Source organism: Peromyscus eremicus, chromosome 1 (assembly GCF_949786415.1).
Source record: "Peromyscus eremicus chromosome 1, PerEre_H2_v1, whole genome shotgun sequence".
NCBI classification, from domain to species: domain Eukaryota; kingdom Metazoa; phylum Chordata; class Mammalia; order Rodentia; family Cricetidae; genus Peromyscus; species Peromyscus eremicus.
This window is the reverse complement of record NC_081416.1, coordinates 54,199,037-54,213,877: the sequence shown is the minus strand read 5'-3', so window position 1 is coordinate 54,213,877 and position 14,841 is coordinate 54,199,037. Positions and strand designations below refer to the sequence as shown.

At 49.3% G+C, this 14,841-nt stretch overlaps 2 protein-coding genes and 1 non-coding gene across 3 annotated transcripts; all 3 read right to left on the bottom strand.

Annotated features, from left to right (window-relative positions):
• On the bottom strand, window positions 1-4,677 carry Sac3d1 (SAC3 domain containing 1). Its single transcript, XM_059262397.1, has 2 exons — window positions 3,864-4,677; window positions 1-592 (listed from the first exon to the last, which is right to left on the bottom strand). The coding sequence occupies exons 1-2, from the start codon at window positions 4,675-4,677 to the stop codon at window positions 96-98; spliced, it is 1,311 nt and encodes a 436-aa protein (XP_059118380.1). The 3' UTR covers window positions 1-95.
• Window positions 4,678-4,990: 313 nt separating this feature from the next.
• Window positions 4,991-14,490, bottom strand: Snx15 (sorting nexin 15). Its single transcript, XM_059262405.1, has 8 exons — window positions 14,271-14,490; window positions 10,844-10,879; window positions 10,517-10,637; window positions 8,717-8,832; window positions 8,466-8,613; window positions 8,045-8,188; window positions 6,062-6,319; window positions 4,991-5,573 (listed from the first exon to the last, which is right to left on the bottom strand). Exons 1-8 carry the CDS (start codon window positions 14,367-14,369, stop codon window positions 5,482-5,484), a joined length of 1,014 nt encoding a protein of 337 aa, XP_059118388.1. The 5' UTR covers window positions 14,370-14,490; the 3' UTR covers window positions 4,991-5,481.
• On the bottom strand, window positions 11,425-11,587 carry LOC131903034 (U1 spliceosomal RNA). The gene has a single exon (XR_009377296.1). It is a non-coding gene; the product is annotated as a U1 spliceosomal RNA (small nuclear RNA).
• Window positions 14,491-14,841: the final 351 nt, after the last annotated feature.

The window sequence follows — 14,841 nt, the reverse complement described above, 5'->3', positions numbered from 1 at the left end:
TTCCTGTAAAACAAACAAGTTCCTTTAATTTTTTGGGAATCATGAAAAAGAACCCCAGGTGCTCTGGTCCAATCCTTGGGGGAGAAAGAGCCCTCTCAAGCTGGAGATCCAGGTCTGTGTATTTCCCTGTCTTCCTCTGCCATGACCACCTCCTCCAGGGTGTGTCCCTGCAGCTTGCTTCCCACTAATAGGTGGCAGGTACCAGGGGGTGGGAGTCCTTCCTCAGAGTATCGACCCCTCAGGAATACAACTCTGTCTTTATCTAAGGTCAGTCCATGGGCCCGACACAGGTCCTGTGCTTCGTGGAGCCCATCCAGGGCCAGAAGGTGTACTATGAAGTCCAAAGGCAAGGTCTGTCCTTTAGGAGTGCTCAGGGCACGGGACAGACGGGCCAGGGCTTTGCGGCGGGCAGAGCCAATGTGTCCCTGCACTGCGCAGCTCTGTAGGTAGGTCAAGGTACGAAGCAGGCGAAACAACCGGGCATGGTTGCCTTCACGGAAGGCAGCGTCAACAGCCAGGGCAGTCTGAAGGGGTGGACAGGCACGGAGGGTGGCAGGCAGCTGTAGAACCTCCTGCAGGGCTTCCACAGATCCTGAGGGCAAGAATCAGAAAGAAACAAGAATGCTTAGTAACCTTTAGATCAGGCCTACCTACCTTATATTCCACCCCCTCCAGTTCTTTTCCAGAACTTGGTTCTGCCCACCTGTCAACTCTAGTCATGTTCCCTCAGAGAGGCTAACCCACTTCCTCTCTTCTTCCAACAAATCCAGCCATCACACCAGACCTCCTTCAGTCTAAATCCTTACAAGGGGGAAATGGGCATTGTTACATTTACAGATGAGGACACAGGCTGTCTTGAGGTTCTATTACTAAGACAAAATACCATGACCAATCACAAGTTTGGAGAGGAGAAAGTTCATTTGGCTTACACCTTCAAATTGCTGTTCATCACTAAGGGAAATCAAGACAGGAACTCAGCAGGACAGGATCCTGGAAGCAGGAACTGATACAGGGCCATTGGGGTGCTGCTCACTGGCTTGCTCAGCCCGCTTTCTTTTTTCCCGTTTTTCAGGACCACCACAGTGGGCTGGGCCCTCCCTCCCCCATTGATCACTAATTGAGAAAATGCATTACAGCTGGATCTCATGGAGCCATTTCCTCAACTTAAGCTCTTTCCTCACTGATGACTAGTTTGTGTCAAGTCGACCACAAAACCAGCCAGTGCACAGGCCAAAATAAAGGCTTGCCTGAGGCTGTCCTAGAGAGCTCAGGCTACTCCTGCTAGACCCAAGATTTCTGACTTGGGTTTCCCACTGTCTGGGTTGCAGTATCAAAAGGATTTTGGGTGATTGCTTCTTTGCCACACTCCCACTTCTCCATCTGGAAAGGTCATTTTTTGAGGAAGATTCTCTTCCTTTCCAGGAAATCTTGGCCACTGGAACCTTGGGCCACTTTTTATGAAAGAATCCTGTATAATAAAGCAACCTCTGGGGGCTGGAGAGATGGCTCAGAGGTTAAGAGCATTGGCTGCTCTTCCAGAGGTCCTGAGTTCAATTCCCAGCAACCACATGGTGGCTCACAACCATCTATAATGAGATCTGGTGCCCTCTTCTGGCCTGCAGGCATACATGCAGACAGAAACATGTTATACATAATAAATAAATAAATCTTAAAAAAAAAAAAAAAAGCAACCTCTGGAGGCATCACCACCCCTAACATCAAGCTCTACTATAGAGCTATAGTAATAAAAACAGCTTGGTACTGGTATAAAAACCGACATACAGACCAATGAAATCGAAGACCCTGACATTAATCCACACACATATGAACACCTGATTTTTGACAAAGAAGCCAAAACTATACAATAGAAAAAAGAAAGTATCTTCAACAAATGGTGCTGGCATAACTGGATGTCAATATGTAAAAGATTACAAATAGATCCATATCTATCACCATGCACAAAACTCAAGTCCAAGTGGATCAAAGACCTCAACATAAATCCAGTTACCCTAAACTTAATAGAAGAGAAAGTAGAAAGTACTCTTGAACGCATTGGCACAGATCACTTCCTAAATATAACACCAGCAGCACAGACACTAAGCACAACAATTAATAAATGGGACCTCTTGAAACTGAGAAGCTTTTGTAGGGCAAAAGACAGGTCAATAAGACAAAAAGACAGCTTACAGAATGGGAAAAGATCTTCACCAACCCCACATCTGACAGAGGACTGATCTCCAAAGTATATAAAGAACTCAAGAAACTAGACATCAAAATACTGAACAATCCAATTAAAAATGGGCTAAAGAGCTAAACAGAGAATTCTCAAAAGAATCTCAAATGGATGAAAGACATTTAAGGAAATACTCAACATCCTTAATCATCAGAGAAATGCAAATCAAAACGACTCTGAGATACCGCCTTACACCAGCCAGAATGGCTATGATCAAAAACACTAATGACAGTCTATGTTGGAGAGGATTCGGAGCAAAGGGAACACTCCTCCACTGTTGGTGGGAATGCAAACTTTTACAACCACTGTGGAAATCAGTATGGCGGTTTCTCAGAAAATTGGGAATCGATCTACCTCAAGACCCAGCTATACCACTCCTTGGGCACATACCCAAGGAATGCTCAATCATACCACAAAGATACATGCTCAACTATATTCATAGCAGCACTATTTATAATAGTCAGAATCTGGAAACAACCTAGATGCCCGTCAACTGAAGAATGGATTAAGAAAATGTGGTACATATACACAATGGAGTACTACTCAGCAGAGAAAAACAATGACATCATGAAATTTGCAGGCAAATGGATGGAACTAGAAAATATCATCCTGGGGGCTGGAGAGATGGCTCAGAGGTTAAGAGCACTGGCTGTTCTTCCAGAGGTCCTGAGTTCAATTCCCAGCAACCACATGGTGGCTCACAACCATCCATAATGAGATCTGGTGCCCTCTTCTGGCCTGCAAGCCTACATGTAGGCAGAATATTGTATACATAATAAATAAATAAATCTTAAAAAAAAAAAATCATCCTGAGTGAGGTAACCCAACCCCAGAAGGACAAACATGGTATGTACTCACTCATAAGTGGATTCTAGATATAAAGCAAAGAACAATCAGACTGCAACCCACAGAAACAGGGAGGCTATATAGCAAGGGGGTACCCTAGGATGACTGTGGCTTATAAAAAGTTTTGGTTTTAGCCAGGCGGTGGTGGCGCACGCCTTTAATTCCAGCACTCGGGAGGCAGAGCCATGCGGATCTCTGTGAGTTCGAGGCCAGCCTAGTCTACAGAGCGAGATCCAGGAAAGACGCAAAGCTACACAGAGAAACCCTGTCTCGAAAAACCAAAAAAAAAAAAAAAAAAAAAGAAAAAGAGAAAAAGGAAAAAAAAAGTCACTCTGTGTGTGTTATCACATATTAAATCACCAAAGAATCTGCCTGCCTGAGTTGGGATTAAAGGCACCTGCCACCACGCCCATCGGATTTTCTTTTAATAAGTAATTCACCCACAGAAAGGACCTTTTTAGCAACTCTGTCAGATTCATTCATGGGCCAGCCCATTGAGTAGTTTTTAAAAGTTTGGAAAGCGCTTTCTAGGCCAACTCTCTCATTACTATTCCACCTCCCTCCATCTCTATTAACGGAGAAAACAGCCCAATTTAGGACTGACAGGTCTGAGGTCTCACGTCGGGACTCGAGGGCTCTTACGAACTGACTTTCCCGAGGAGGAGCTATTACGGAGTAACGGAAGCTGCCGGACCCCTAAGCTACAATTCGCCGCCGATGCTAGAATTGCTTCTGCCCCAAGATCCTCAGGTCCCCACGCTCAGCTCCGTGGGACCCGACTCACCCAAATTGTAGAGCAGAAAGAGGCCCTGGAAGGCGGCCTGCCGGGGGTGCGGAGCCTCGCCCCGCGCGTAGCAGCGTCTCAGCGAACCGAAGCCTTCCTGCACCTGCGTCTGCAGCAGCACCGGGTCCGCGGCTCCGCGCGCTTCTTCGGGTCGCAGTCGCGCCACCACGGCCAGCAGCGTGGCCAGCGCGGCCTCCAGCACCGCCGCCGCTTCCGCGTCGCCCACGCCCTGCAGCGACAGGTCCAGCCGCACAGCGCGCAGGCGGTCCGCCACGAAGCCCGCCACCTCTGCGCACGACGCGTCGGCGCGGCCGGCCACCTCACCGGCCAGGTAGCGCACGGTGGCCAGGAGCACTGGGGGCGGCCGCAGCAGGCTGGGCGGGGGCCGGGGCTTGCCTGCCGCCGGCCGGCTGTACTCTTTCACGGCGCGCCGCGGGTCGGCTCGGGGCGCGCTCCCAGGTCCGCCCGGCTCTACCTCCAGTCGGTGCAGGCGGCGCTCGCGCTCGCGTTGGGAGCGCTCGGCGGCCGGGCACATGTCTGGGCACAGGCCCCTCGGCAGCTTGCGGCCGGACATAGCAGGGATGTGGGTAGCCGACGAACACTCAGCATCTCCCGGCCAGCGGACGCGCGGCGCTGCATCCTGCCTTGGGCTCAGGGAACAGGCGCGGGGCCCGGTTCGGTTGGCCCGCCCCCGCTCCCCGTGGTTCCCCAGACCGGCGGGTACAAGAACGCTCCTGCTCCCGCGGCCTTCAGAAACGCCTCCCATAATCCATCGCGCCTGGCCTCGTTCTTTTCCCACTTTAAGCCGTCCCATGATGCACTGGTTTGTAGTCCAGCGATGAGGCCACACCTCTCCAAGTCTTCTGGGATTTAGTGAACTTCAGTTTTTGGATTTGGGGCTCTCGAAATAGTTAACTCTGTTTTGTGTATCTCTCCATTATCTCTTTAACACACGAAACTAGTGCCGTGGGCTTGCCATTTATTGTTTCCCTGGAGATAGCCTCCCTAAGCGTTTTGTTTTGAGACCGCGTCTCCATATGTAGCTTTGGCTGGCTGACCCTGAACTCAATGAGATCCGCCTGCCGCTGCCTTCAGAGTACAGGGATTAAAGGCGTGAGCCACACACACTCATAGACACAGTTTATTCAACTCAGGTGGTACAACCATAGACAGTAATAAGCAAACGGACCTGGATGTGTTCTGACTCGTTTTTATTCACACACATTTAAATATTATAAATTTTTCACTGGTCAAAGAATAATTTTCCTTCCAACCATTAACAACAACAACAACAAAAAAAAAAAAAAAAAAAAAAAAAAGGAAAAACCCTTGTAGCTTGAGGGCCTTACAAAAAAGGCAGTGGGCCAGGTCTGGCCGCAGAGTGTACAGGCTGCAGACCCTGGCTCTAGATGGGTGAACTGACAGATTAGTAGCCACATGCCATTCACATAAAACAGAGAGGTCAGAGCTGATGAGTCTTTGCTTTTCTCATACTTGATCCAGTTAATAGAGATATGGCCCCTGGGGTTACAAGAGCAGGAAACAGGGCTGAGTCCCAAGGAAAGGGGTGGAGGAGGCTGGCAGTGCAGGAGCTGACATCCGGGGAAGGGTCCACCCCTCAAGGCAAGTGCGCATGGAGGGTCTCTGCCCGCCTCAGGTACTCAGCTGCCTTCTTTTTCACACCTTCCCGGCGGGCAGGGGATGGGTCACCTGCAGAGAGCAGAAGGCCCAGCTACCTTCAGAACCCCTGGCCAGCATGTGCCCTGCCCCCTGCCCTGGGTCCTAGTGTGTCTTTCCCCGTTGTATGAGGCTATTAAAAAATTAAAGAAAATTCTGCCCAAGGTCTCTGGTTGACCTGTGAGAAATGAAGGCTCCTGGTCCTTCTTTGTTTCTTTGAAATATTTTGTATATTTGTGAGAGTGAACATGTGCAGGTCAGTGGTCAACCTCTGAAGTAGGTCTCCTCCTCCACCATGTCTGAGCCCTGGTCTCCGCTGTTCTGTAACATACCAGGCTCACCAGCCCTGGAGTTTCCGGGCATGTTCCTGTCTCTGCCTCCCATCTTGCCGCTTTGTGTGGGTTCTGGGCATTCTAATTCAGTTCCTTATGCTCGCATAGCAGGCACTTTACCCACCGTACCATCTCCCCAAGCCCCAAGCCCGGTCCTTTCACTTCCGGTCTCCTTACTGTGGCGCTCACCCGAGACTCCCTGAAGCAGGATGTGCACCCCGTCTCGGTAGCCTTGGAGCGCCTCCGCATAGGCACCACTGTTTTCACTCTGAAGGGCTTGAGTGATGAGCTCTGTGGCCTGCCTCAGATAGGCTGGGGCAGGCTCTCCATCCTCTGCCTCTTCCTTCTCCTGGCCTCCTGGCTCCCAGGGTTCCTGGTCCAGTCTTCTGGACTGCACCTCCACCGCTGCCCGCTCACCGGTGTGGGTGGGGCTGGGGCCTGTACTTTCTGTAATAAACCGGAGGATTCAAGCCGGCCTGGCCTTCTTTCCCAGGGTCTGTTGTGTCCCCACCCCCTAGGCTTAGTTTGTTCATCAGGACACAAAACTGTCCCCACTGGACGGGAACAGAGCCTGGAAAATCCAGAATTCCTTGAGTAGAGCAAACCAGTTGTGTTCTGTTTGCTTGGTTTGGCTCAGGAGCTTTTTGGAAAGGCTTAGTTTATTATTGTTGTTGCATACATGAGCGACATGGGTGTGCTGTGGCACCCATGTAGAGGCCAGAGGACAAGTTTGGGGAGGGTTGTTTTTTTTTCCACCTTAGGTGGATTCTGGAGATGAACTCAGGTTGCCAGGCTCCCAAGGCAGCTGCTGTCACCCTCTGAGCCCTCTTACTGGCCCATGACCTTGAACTGGCCTGGTCTCTCTGCCTCTGCCTCTCTAGTGCTGGGACATAGCCATGTGCCATGACCTTTTTTGTTTGTGTGTTTTAGTAACGACAGGATCTCACCACCTGGCTATTCTATAATTCGCTATGTAGACTAGGCTGATCTTGAATCCACAGATCTGCATGCTTTGACTCCTTGAGTGCTAGGATCAAAGGTGTGTGCCACAGTATCCAGCTTTCCTGTTAAGGATAGCATTGCATTTATGTGTGTGTGTGTGTGTGTGTGTGTGTGTGTGTGTGTGTAGGTTGGAGGGCACCTTGCCAGAATTGACCATGTGAGTCCAAGTCATCAGGCTTGTTGGCTAGTACCTTTATCCACAGGGACATCTTGAAGGCCCTTATTTTTGGTTTGAAATAAAAGCTGGGTGGGCAGTGGCACAGGCCTTTGATCCCAGCACTCAAGAGGCCGAGGCAGAGGCAGGTGAATCTTTTTTCTTTTTCTTTTTTGGTTTTTCCGAGACAGGGTTTTTCTGTGTAGCTTTGCGCCTTTCCTGGATCTCGCTCAGTAGACCAGGCTGGCCTCGAACTCACAGAGATCCGCCTGGCTCTGCCTCCTGAGTGCTGGGATTAAAGGCGTGCGCCACCACTGCCTGAAGGCAAGTGAATCTCTGTGAGTTCGAGGCCAGCCTGATCTACAGAGAGAGTTCCAGGACAGCCAGGGCTACGCAGAGAGACCCTGTGAAGTGGCACTAGAAACTGAACCTAGGGCTCTGTGCCAAGCACTCCATCAGCTGAGCCATGTCCCCAGCGCAGTCGCAGAATGTAGTCGGTGAATTTTAGAATAAAGAAAGCTTCAGTGTCTCTTTGCTAGGGAGTTGCAAGTAGGAGTCCAGTACCCTGACCTGTATGGGGAACCTGCCTGACTCTGACAGCCCCCAGGTCTCATAGGAGGTCTAGTGTCTCCTGCTCTTCAGGCCCAGACTGGACTGTTCCCCGTTGACTGGGACAAGGTCCCACTTTCTGTTTGTTTAGTTTTGTTTTTGAGATTATGTAGCCCTCCCTTCCCTGGACTGTTATGTAGACCATGCCAGCTTCAAATTCATACAGCTCCTCTTGCCTCTGCTTCTGCCTCTCAAGTGCTGGGATTCAGGGCATGTGCCACCATGGCCAGCCGTAGCAGGTCCATGAGCAATGACACTATGATGCTGTGCTACCCAGACTCTGCTCAGAGAGGAGGGCTCAGGAGGCTGCCACCTGGCTTCAGGGCAGCAGTGCCAAGGGGCTTACCAGGACGGCATGTACTCCCTTCTTGTCCCTTAGCTCCTCTTGCCCCACACCTGCTCCTTACCTTCTTTGGAGTAGGGGTCGAAAAGGGCAAGTTCAGCCTCAGAGAGGGGCCCTCGGGCTGGGGAGCTGCATGCTTCCTCGGTGCTGTCACAGCTGAAGAGAAGATCCAAGGCCTCCTGGGCAGGGCTAGATGGTAGGGGATCCGCTGAGGAGAGACCAGGGGACATTAATGCTTGCATCCACTGCTTCTCAGCTCTCAAAACAGAATCTCTGTCTTGATTAATTATTGAAGCAGCAGCCATGAGTACAGACAAGGCCACTCTTAGGTCTTGGCCTATTTGACAGATTAGCAAACCAAAGCCCAGAAAAGAAAAATGACTTGTTCAGAGTTCCCCTGCAGGTGAGTGGTACAACTACCCACCCCTGTACATCTCCCTGAGATTCCTGGTGAGGACTCACTCCCTTCCCTGACCCAGATATACCTGGCACATCCAACTCCTCCTGGCCCCTCCTTTCTGCAGGCAGTGGCTGGAGTAGCCGGGCCTCATCAGGAGGTGGTGTGGGGATGAGAGGGGGCGGCAGGATGCGTAAGTCCCTGGATACCTCAGAGGGCCGTGTTACCTCCCCACCCTGCAAGAGACAAAGTCCAGCAAGGGAGAGGAGTCAGGAATTTAGCTGCTAGGGAGGGAAGCTGTACAGGTACTGGGGAGGTGGGGAGAGCAGGCAGATTTACCCGGAAAAACTCCTTGAGCTGGGGGCTGTTGTTGAGTGCAGGGATGGGTACTGTGAAGCGCAGTAGGTCCTCTGCACCCTTGCGCCTTTCTTCGATCACAGAGGCTTCAAATCGACCTGCAGATCCCAGGACAGGAGAGCAGCAATGACCACAGGGGCTTCTGCTCCCAAAGCCCACATTTCCTGGCTCTGCCTGAGAAATGCTAAGCAGTCTGCTGGACTCCCCATTCTCCCTTTAGTCTTCTCTGGCTCCTCCTGCAGGCACCACCCTCTCTGCTTATTCTTCTCCACGTGTAATGAGCACCTGCTTCATGCTGCCTCCAGAAGGCTAGTGAGAGAAACAAGCTCCCTGTTCTCAGAGTGTCATACCATAGACAGGAGGAGGCAAAACATGTTTTTTTGCTTTGTTTTTTTGAGACAGGGTTTCTCAGTATAGTTTTGGTGCCTATCCTGGATCTCGCTCTGTAGACCAGGCTGGCTTCAGCTCACAGAGATCCGCCTGGCTCTGCCTCCCGAGTGCTGGGATTAAAGGTGTGTGCCACCACCGCCTGGCTTTTTAAAATTTCTTTAATGACAATGTCTCATTATATAGCTCTGGCTGGCCTGGAACTTGCTATGTAGACCTCAAACTCACAGAGATCTACCTGCCTCTCCCTTCTATGTGCTGGAATTAAAGGCATGTGCTATCATGTCTGGCAAGAAAGGCCATTTGAGGAGGCTTAGATATAATCAGGAGGAAAATAAAGTTCAGAGAAGGGAGGTGACTTGCCCAAGGTCACAAAGAAAGAGGCTGTTTCACTGCTGGGCATAATAACCACACACCCATCACCCTCCTACTTGGGAGGCTGAGGTGGGAGGATCATCAGAAAGTCAAGGCTAACCTGAGCTACATTTGAGACCCTGTCTCAAAAAAAAAAAAAAAAACCCTCAGGAAAAAAACAAAACAAAACCTGGGCGTGGTAGTAGGTAGTGCACACCTTTAATCCCAGCACTGAGGCAGAGGGAAGTGGATCTCTGAGTTTGAGGCCAGCCTGGTCTACAGAGCAAGTTCCAGGACAGCCAAGGCTACACAGAGAAACCCTGTCTCAAAAAACCAACCAACCAACCAACCCAAAAACAAACAAACAAAAACCAAAAGAAAACAACAACAAGCTCCAAAGTTACATTCGAGTAATCTAACTCTACCACAGTTATTGTGCTCGGGGCACAGCCTGCACCCCACCCTACTCCCTGTGATGGTCTCATTGGCCTTGCATGACCTGCCAACAATTCTTCACCTCATTGTAAAGGAATATTCACATGAGTCGGAGAACTCTTGTAATTAATGGGTTACTGAACTCCTGGTTCTCTGCTATAAAAACCAGCTTGTTTCGGTCACTCATATGATGCTCCCTGTCACCTTGGGCGTGCTGCTAGCAACAGAGCCATCAGCAGATGTGGCCTCTGAACCTTGGACCGGAGCCATATGTCAGAACAAGCCTCTGTTCTGTATAACTAAGGCATCCAGTCTGTGGTATTGTATTACTGCAACAGAAAACAGACTAAGCTCAGACAAAAGCCCTTTACCTTGCTGAGCCTCGTCTTGATGGGAATGATAATAGCCCAACACATAATAAGCAGTAGGTTGCTCTGAGCCTCGGTTTCCCCATATTTCAATGAGACCATTGCAGTAAGCCCATCCAGTTTTCCAAAAGTGTCTGTTCAGGGTACAGGACCACATTCACTAGCCCCCAACAGTCCAGGTCCCCTTTGCCTAAATCTACCTGCATACTGGGGCTAGAGGTTCAGATACAATACTCACCAAACACCTGGGCACGGGGAAAAGCCGGAAACTCTTCTAGGCGGCGGAAGAGGTTGCGGTGAGTATAGGCCAAGTCCCCATGCAGCTTACGGAAGTCACTGTATCGCTTCCAGACTACTACCTGTGAGGTATGTGAGACTTGACCTGGACCAGCATGGGTAGAAAGTGGCTTTCCCATGCTCAGTATGTCCTAGAGGCTGAGAAGGACAACACACACCCTCTCCAGCACAGGCCAGGGAAGAATGCAGGTTCCTTCAAGTTACCAACTACCCCTGACTGATGCTGGCTCTGTATATGGAACAGACCCCTTTTTCCCAGGAGCCTTACCTCTTTGATATCCTCTGGGTCCTTCTTTGAGATGAACTGAGAAAGGAAAGGCAAGAGCCAGGTGAGCCCAGGGCCTAACACGCAACACTGCATTACCCCCCAAAGCTGAGGGAGCCCCAAAGGCCTCCTAGTGTCCCTCAAAGGACATAGTGCCTGTTGGAATAAAAGGGTCCTGGATTGAAGGTTTTGAGCAAGTTTTCTTTTTGGTTTCTGGACACAGGGTTTCATATAGTCCAGGCTGGCCTCAAACTGGCTATGTAGCAGAGGATGGCCTTGTATTCCTAATCCTTCTACCACTGCTTCCCAAGTGCTGGGATTATGGGCATACACCACTAGATTCAGTTATTTTATTGTTTATTTTTGGTACTAAGGATTGAACTCAGGACTTCTTCAGACCTGGGTTAGCACTCTCCCACTGAGTTACAGCCTCAGCTTCTTGAGAAAATTTTTTGTTGTACACGTGTATCTTCATCTGGGAAATGTGAGGATACTAAACATCTGTCTAGGAGTCAGGCTGTGGTGGTGCACACCCATTTTTTTTTTTTTGGTTTTTCTTTTTCTTTTCTTTTTTTTTTTCTTAATAGGGGAGAGCGCGAACGCAGTCCCCACTACCACAAATTATGCAGTCGAGTTTCCCGCATTTGGGGAAATCGCAGGGGTCAGCACATCCGGAGTGCAATGGATAAGCCTAGCCCTGGGAAAACCACCTTCGTGATGATGGTATCTCCCCTGCCAGGTAAGTATTTTTTTTTTGTTTTTCGAGACAGGATTTCTCCACGTAGTTTTGGTGTCTGTCCTGGATCTCGCTCTGTAGACCAGGCTGGCCTCGAACTCACAGAGATCCGCCTGGCTCTGCCTCCTGAGTGCTAGGATTAAAGACGTGCACCACTGACGCCTGGTTTTTCAAGATTTTTTTGAGGGTGCACACCTTTAATCCCAGCACTCAGGAGGCAGAGGCAGATGGATCTCTGTGAGTTCGAGGCCAGCCTGGTCTACAAAGTCAATTCTAGGACAGCCAGGGCTAGTAAACAAAGAAACCCTGTCTCGGAGAAAAACAAACAAACAAAAACCAAACCAAAGCAAAACAAAAAGCATCTGTCTAGGTAGCCCCATATTCAACTTTATGTGTTTTTTTTTTTTTTTTTCTTTCTTGAGTCAGGATTTCCCTGTGTAACCCTGGATGTCTTGGAAATAACTCTGCAGACCAGGCTGGCTTTGAACTTAAGAGATCCACTTGCCTCTGCCTCCCAAGTGCTAGGATTAAAGGCATATGCCACCACCACCCAGCAACTTTATGTTTTTTAAGTTGGTCTTTTTTTGGAGGAGGGGCAAGGTCTCCCTGTGTAGCTCTGGCAGGCCTAGAACTTGCTATATAGATTAGGTTTGCTTCAAACTCACAGAGATCTGCCTGCTTCTGCCTCTTGAGTACTTGGAGTAAAGACATGTTGTGAGATATTTGATTACTGTGTAAATATACGTCACTGTGATTAGTTTAAGAAAAAGCTAAATGGCAATACTAGGCAGGAGGTATAGGCAGGACTTCCAGAGAGCGCTCTGGAAAGAAGAAAGGGGGAAGTCACCAGCTGGATGCAGAGGAAGCAGGAATGGCCTGTCATCCCGTCCACAGGGATCCACTGCCCTCTTCTGTCCTCTTCCGGCACTGCATGCACAGTGCACAGACATACATGCAGATAAAATACCCACACATGTAAAAAAAAGTAACTAAAACACTTTTTAAATTTTAAGTAAATAAGCTGGATGTGGTCTGCCTTTTAATCTCAGCACTTGGGAAACAGGCAGGCCTGATCTACAAAGTGGGTTCCAGGACAGACAGGGCTGTTACACAGAGAAACGCTGTCTTGGAAAAAAAAAAAAGAAAGAAACATTTAAGTAAATCTTTAAAATAAAACACACGGAGGTGCAGGGTGTGGTGGCACACATGATCCCAGCACTTGAGAGGTGTGTGTGTGTGTGTGGGGAGTATTAGTTCAAGATCTTCAGTTACATAGTAAGTTTGAGAGAGAGTGTGTGTGTGTGTGTGTGTGTGTGTGTGTGTGTGTGTGTGTGTTGCACTTGTCTAGCATGAGGGAGACCCTGGGTTCAATCCCTAGCATTAAAAAAAAAGAAAAAAGCCGGGCGGTGGTGGCGCACGCCTTTAATCCCAGCACTTGGGAGGCAGAGCCAGGCGGATCTCTGTGAGTTCAAGGCCAGCCTGGGCTACCAAGTGAGTTCCAGGACAGGCGCAAAGCTACACAGAGAAACCCTGTCTCGAAAACCAAAAAATCAAAAAACAAAACAAAAAAAAAAAAAAGAAAAAAATATATGCATGTGTAATGCATTGTGACTAGGTCTAAAAAGCTAACAGGAAGACATGTAAGAAAGGGTTCTAAATACTTTCCAATGCTTCCTACCCTCCAGCCATCTTCCTAGAGACAATTATTTTGTTTGTATTTTTTTTTTTGGCACGGAACAAAGCAAGTTATTGGGCAGAAGCACAATCCCCAAACATCTAGGATTCTGACTTAGATCGCCTTGGGAGCGACTTTCATGTGTTTGCTTCCTTTAACAGTTGGCAGGTGCACTAATCAAAGAGTGTTGCCTGGCCGAAAAGGGGTACAAGAAAACGTACCGCAGTCTTCCGGCAGCTAGAGGCCTCCATGGTTACAGGCCCTTGGGTAAAATTCTAAAAGCATTCTCTCATGATGATTTATTTTTATAGTTTCCTCCATGTCTCTATTTGCTCATTTTGAGTTTTAGCGTTACAAACTTCAGTTTTTATTTACTTCCTGAGACAGTCGTGAAGATGGAGACTTTTTCAGACTTTTTGGATTGCGTGAGCTTTTTAAAACCACACAAATACATATATTTTAATAATAATAAAAAAAAAAAACTCCTTGAAACTTTTTTATAGTCGGACACAAGGGCGCACGCCTCTAATCCCAGCACTCTGTCAGCCTGGTCTACATAATGAGTTCCAGGACAGTCAGGGATAAGTAGAGAGACTCTTGTCTCAAAAAAAAGAAAAGAAGGGGGAAAAAAAAAAAAAGGTGTGTGTGGAGGGGGGCTTTTATGTATCAAGCGGAGCTAATAACCAAAAGTTACTCCAAGCGATTAGAGAAGGAATATTTGGGTTAGTCCGGAGTTTTCTTGCTTTGAGAAATTCGCAGACAGCATCTAGATTCAATCAGCAGAAGGGCGGGGACGCAAGCCTGCCCGGGAAGGACCAGTGGTCCACAGGCTTTAAAAAGGACCCCGGCCCCGCCCCCAGGAGGTGAGGAACCCAGGTCCTCGGCCTCAGGCTCCTCTTAAAGGGGAAGTCCATATTTGTAGGCCAAACTGCGACCTCCCAGCAGCTCTTTGCCTTTAAGGTACAACATGGGTCCCGGGCTGTTTAAAAGGGTAGGTCTCCCGCTGGGTCCCACCTCACCTGCGCCGTCACTTTGTACTCGGTGTAGCCCTTGGGGTGGGTCCTGGGGTCGGAGACTGTGTAGTGCCGCAGGAAGTCATCCTTCGCCTGGCGCGACATGACAGCGAGCGGGCCGCAAGCTCCTCCCCCTGCACGTCGTCCCCGCTCCGCGTGTTCAGTGTGCTGCCGCCGCCAGGCTCGGGCCTGCGCCCTTCTTCCTCAGGTCCAGGGACCTAGTTGCAAGTGACACAGCTGTTCTCGGCCTGGGGGCGTGGTTAAGGGAGTGTCTGACAAGTTCTAGGTCATTGGTAAAGCGGAGAGATCTAGGTAAAGAATAATTGGTTGGTTGTTTGGGGAGGTTTTTACTAACTGGCCTCATCTTGGTAAGCGGTTGAACTCATCTCACCCAGACATAAACCTCCTTACAGACCACTGAAACTTCTGCCCTGTTTCTCTGTATTGTTTTGGTGCCTGTCTTGTATCTCACTCTGTTGACCAGGAGGGCCTTGAACTTACAGACATCCGCCTGTCTCTGCCTCCCGAGTGCTAGGATCAAAGGCTTGCGCCATTTCAGGCTGTTTCATGAATTATT